Source organism: Ips typographus, linkage group LG15, assembly GCF_016097725.1.
Source record: "Ips typographus isolate SLU linkage group LG15, UJ_Ityp_2.0, whole genome shotgun sequence".
Taxonomy (NCBI): domain Eukaryota; kingdom Metazoa; phylum Arthropoda; class Insecta; order Coleoptera; family Curculionidae; genus Ips; species Ips typographus.
In genome coordinates this window covers 714104-718630 of record NC_138436.1, presented here as the reverse complement: position 1 = coordinate 718630, position 4527 = coordinate 714104, and the positions used below count along the sequence as shown (strand labels likewise).

Sequence of the window (4527 nt, the reverse complement as noted above, 5' to 3'; positions counted from 1 at the left end):
TAAAGCGCGTTTTAAAAAATTGTATGAGATGTTGTCGAGTTAAACCAAAACCTGCAACTTTTTTAATGGGGGTTTTACCACGAACCCGAGTTACTCCATGTCGACCTTTTTTCCACTGTGGTGTGGATTACGCAGGTCCTGTGTTAGTCAAAGAAGGTACTTTGCGTAATAGTAAACGATTAAAATCATATATTTGCATTTTTGTCTTTTTTTCGACGCGGGCAGTGCATATAGAAGTCGCTAAGGACGATAGTTTCTGAAATTGTCTAAAAAGGTTTATTTCCAGACGAGGCAAACCTTCTAGCATTCATTCCGACAATGGATTAAACTTTGTGGGCGCAAATAACTATTTTCTAGATCTGTATAATTTACTTAATGACACGAAACATAATGAGACCGTTGCTACGTTTCTAGCTGATGACCAAATTAGCTGGAAATTTATCCCAGCTCGTTCCCCTCACATGGGAGGATTGTGGGAGGCGGCCGTAAAATCAGCTAAGTTTCACCTCAGAAGAGTTCTAGGAGAATCTGTATTATCCTATGAGGACATGTACACGCTTCTCGTGCAAATTGAGGCTTGCCTCAACTCTCGACCGTTACAACCTCTCTCTACGGACATAAGCGACCTGACCCCGTTAACCCCGTCCCATTTCCTGATCGGCGACTCTCTACTCTCCCAGCCTGATGAAAATGTTACGGATGCTAAAATATCTTCCCTGGAAAGATACAAATTGCTTGCTAAAAAAACTCAGAGATTTTGGCAACGTTGGTCGAAAGAATATCTTTCTACCCTACAATTAAGGACGAAGTGGAAGAAAGACTGCGCAACTTCTCTACAACTTGGCAGTCTGGTTGTTCTGATGGACGAAAACACTCCGCCCCTACGGTGGGCAATGGCTCGAGTTGTCACTCTACATCCTGGAGCTGATGGAGTTATCCGAGTGGCAAGCGTTCGGTTACCAAGTGGAAATGTGGTAGAGAGGACCCTATCCAAGATCTGCCCGTTACCAGTGGAAGCTTTGGAAGAAGACTTATATGGAAATGGCAACCAAGGCGATGTTGAGAAAAATGCATCCGCCTGATTAGATTTTGAAACGCCCAGCCTTTCAACGGAGCCGGCAATGTTCACGCAAAAACATTTAGTGTGCTAATTGTGTGTGCTAAACAAAAGTGGCAACACCGCGCGCTGCTTCCAGACAGACTGTGGTGGCGTGATGTGGTGGCAGCGTTGTAATTCTCGCGTTATTCTCTCTCGCGAATGCAGACAATACACGTTCACGCATTTTATTTACTTAGTTGTTGTATGTTTTTCAACTTTAAATTAAACAATTTTAATACAGTCCACTCTCGTATATAATTCAATTTCACGACCAATCCACGATTCTACATATCCACGTCAACAATCATATATTCCACAAGCCTTCAAGAACATTTAGATTCCTTAAAATTAGTATTTGATCGTCTTAATTCCTTTAACATGAAAATTCAATTAGACAAATCTGAATTCATGAGAAAAACTGTTGAATTTCTTGGACATGTTGTAACTCCTGAAGGAATAAAACCCAATAAAAACAAAATTCAAGCAATTCAAAATTTTAAAATACTTCCAAAAGAAATTAAATCTTTTTTAGGTCTTGTAGGTTACTACAGAAAATTCATAAAAAACTTTGCCAAAATTACCAAACCTTTGACTCACTGTTTAAAAAAGAACGTAAAAATTGTTCATGATAAACCATTCATAAACGCTGTTAATTTATGTAAAAATATTTTAACAAATGATCCAATACTACAACACCCTGACTTTCAGAAACCTTTTATTTTAACAACGGACGCATCAGACTATGCAATCGGCGCTTTTCTATCCCAAGGATCAGTTGGAACTGACTTACCAATTGCCTATGCCAGTCGAACTCTAAACCCAGCTGAATGTAACTATTCTACGAGTGAGAAAGAATTACTAGCAATCGTATGGGCTACTAAATACTTTAGACCATACCTATTCGGACGTAAATTTATGATTGTAACCGACCATAAACCACTCCAATGGTTATTTTCTATAAAAGAGCCAAACTCAAAGTTAGTCAGATGGAGATTAAAACTGCAAAAGTACGATTACACTATTCAGTACAAAAAAGGAACGCAAAATTCCAATGCGGACGCACTTTCGCGCCCACCTAAGGAAATTTACCCTATAGATGTGACAAATTCCCCACTGACACACATGTCTGCTACATGCGATAAAAGCGAAGAAGACAAAATTAAAGATGAATACTTATGGCTTGATAGAGTAAAACATTTATTTGAAACTCAAGAGAATGTATTCAATTCAAACCCACAGAAGATCAAACCTAAGCCAAAAATTCAAATAATATCGGATATTAGAATAAGATCCCCAATTCCAACAAACAAAAATTCATCAACAACAGACACAGCTAGTGAAAGAATAACTGAAGAAATCACTGAAAATCCAATAAGAGAAGAAAACTCAGATACGATAATAATACACACATCACATGAAGATCCAATTTTAGGAGCACCTTACGTCCATAAGAGTTTAAATACTTACACAAATCAATTAATATTCAAATGGACAGATAAAGAAAAACCGTATATTAACAAAACTAAATTGTTTGATACGAAAAATCGAATAATCATCTTTATAAACAAAGATCCAATTACTGAACAAATACAAGAACTTTTCAGAGATTATTTACCACCAGATACTTACTGTTTACACTTCCCTAATAAATAATTAGAGCCAGTAATTATCAGGATTTTTCAAGAAACATTTAGACATAATATGTTCAAGCTATTCATTTCTAACATTCTACTCGAAGATGTTACAAATTCAAATGATCAAAAAGAAATAATCGAAAGGTATCATACAACCAAAACATCACATCGAGGAATGACAGAGAACATTAAAAACATAAAACAAACATATTATTGGTCTAGCCTAGAAAAAGATGTAATAAATTACGTCAGTACTTGTGAAGTATGTCAACGTACAAAATACGAAAGACACCCTTACAAAGTAATTTTTAAACCAACACCGACAGGAACAAAACCATTTGAACACATTTACATGGATACATATTCTGTATCAGGACAAAAGTTCCTAACGATAATTGACAACTTTTCTAAATTTGCTATGGCATACCAAATAATTGAAAGTGCTATAGAAATATGTCAAAACTTAATCAAGTTCTTTTCACATCATGGAACACCAAGTAAGATAACTACTGACAATGCACAATCATTTAAAAGTCACTTAGTACAAGACTTATGTAAAACATATCAAATTGAGTTACATTTTACTACACCCTATAATCCAAACTCTAACTCACCAATCGAACGATTTCATTCGACACTTAAAGAAAGTCTTGTCGCCTTAAGAAATGATCATCGGAATAAAACAATTCAAGAATTAGTTGATATTGCTATTTTAAATTATAACAACAGTATACATTCTTCACACGAATATACACCCTTTCAAATAATTAAAGGAAATCTAAATTATCAATTGAATTTTGAGAAAAACCTAAATCAAATTCAAACTGACTATGTTCACGAACTAGCGGAAACATTTAAAACACTTAATGAAAACATTACGTCAAAATTAAATGCAAAAAAGGCAAACGTTTTGAGTAAATTAAATGAAAAACGCGAAAATGACCCTGAAATACCCGTAGGTACTAAACAACTAATATCTAAACCAGTAAAATTGAAAAAGAAGTTACAACCTAAATATACATTAACAGAATTTAGAAATCAAAGGCATCCTAAAGATGTTAAAAGAAAATTGTAATTTCAGGAAATGAAAAATGGACTATTCTTCATATTTCTACCGTTACTCACCAACGCTCAGTACCGGATCGAAGAATTAAATAATCCATTACTACCAATTTCGCAAGAAACTAGTTATATAGTGATAAGTAATTACCATATTTATTACCATATCAATCTCACCAACATTAAAGAATGTTTAAGGACAACTGAAAAAACACTTTTACAAACCAACAAAACCTTAGACAATTCAAACAAACCTTTGTACAACCTTTTAAAGATTAGAATTAACGATTTGTTTGATCAAGTGAATTCAATTAAATCATTTGTAAATCACTATACTACTCCTAGTAATAGAAGTAAAAGAGGTTTATTCAACTTCCTAGGAAAAGCTCACAAATATCTGTATGGTACATTAGACGCAGATGATGGAGACCGATATGACAAATATATTAACATTCTCCATGAAAATCAATTAACAATTGATAAAGACATAACTGCCACGCAAACTATAGTTAAGCAGCTGACTGAAGACGTTGACTCTAAGTTAAGCGACATAAAAATAAATCAGCAAAATATACAAATCAAGATTAACGAATTATCACGTATGACCCAGTCTACAGGTACAACATTATACGTTATCACGTTACTTGATAATATTGAAAACAATCTTCGCGTGCTAAATGAAATAAAATTTAATGTTCAGACTGCGATCAGTTTTGCAGAAATTAATATAATGCA

The 4527-nt window shown here is 34.5% G+C and overlaps 1 protein-coding gene across 1 annotated transcript; it reads left to right on the top strand.

Annotated features, from left to right (window-relative positions):
* The first annotated feature begins 461 nt into the window (after positions 1 to 461).
* Positions 462 to 1082, top strand: LOC145738396 (uncharacterized). Its single transcript, XM_081993215.1, has one exon. It carries the CDS (start codon positions 462 to 464, stop codon positions 1080 to 1082), a length of 621 nt encoding a protein of 206 aa, XP_081849341.1.
* The last annotated feature ends 3445 nt before the right edge of the window (positions 1083 to 4527 follow it).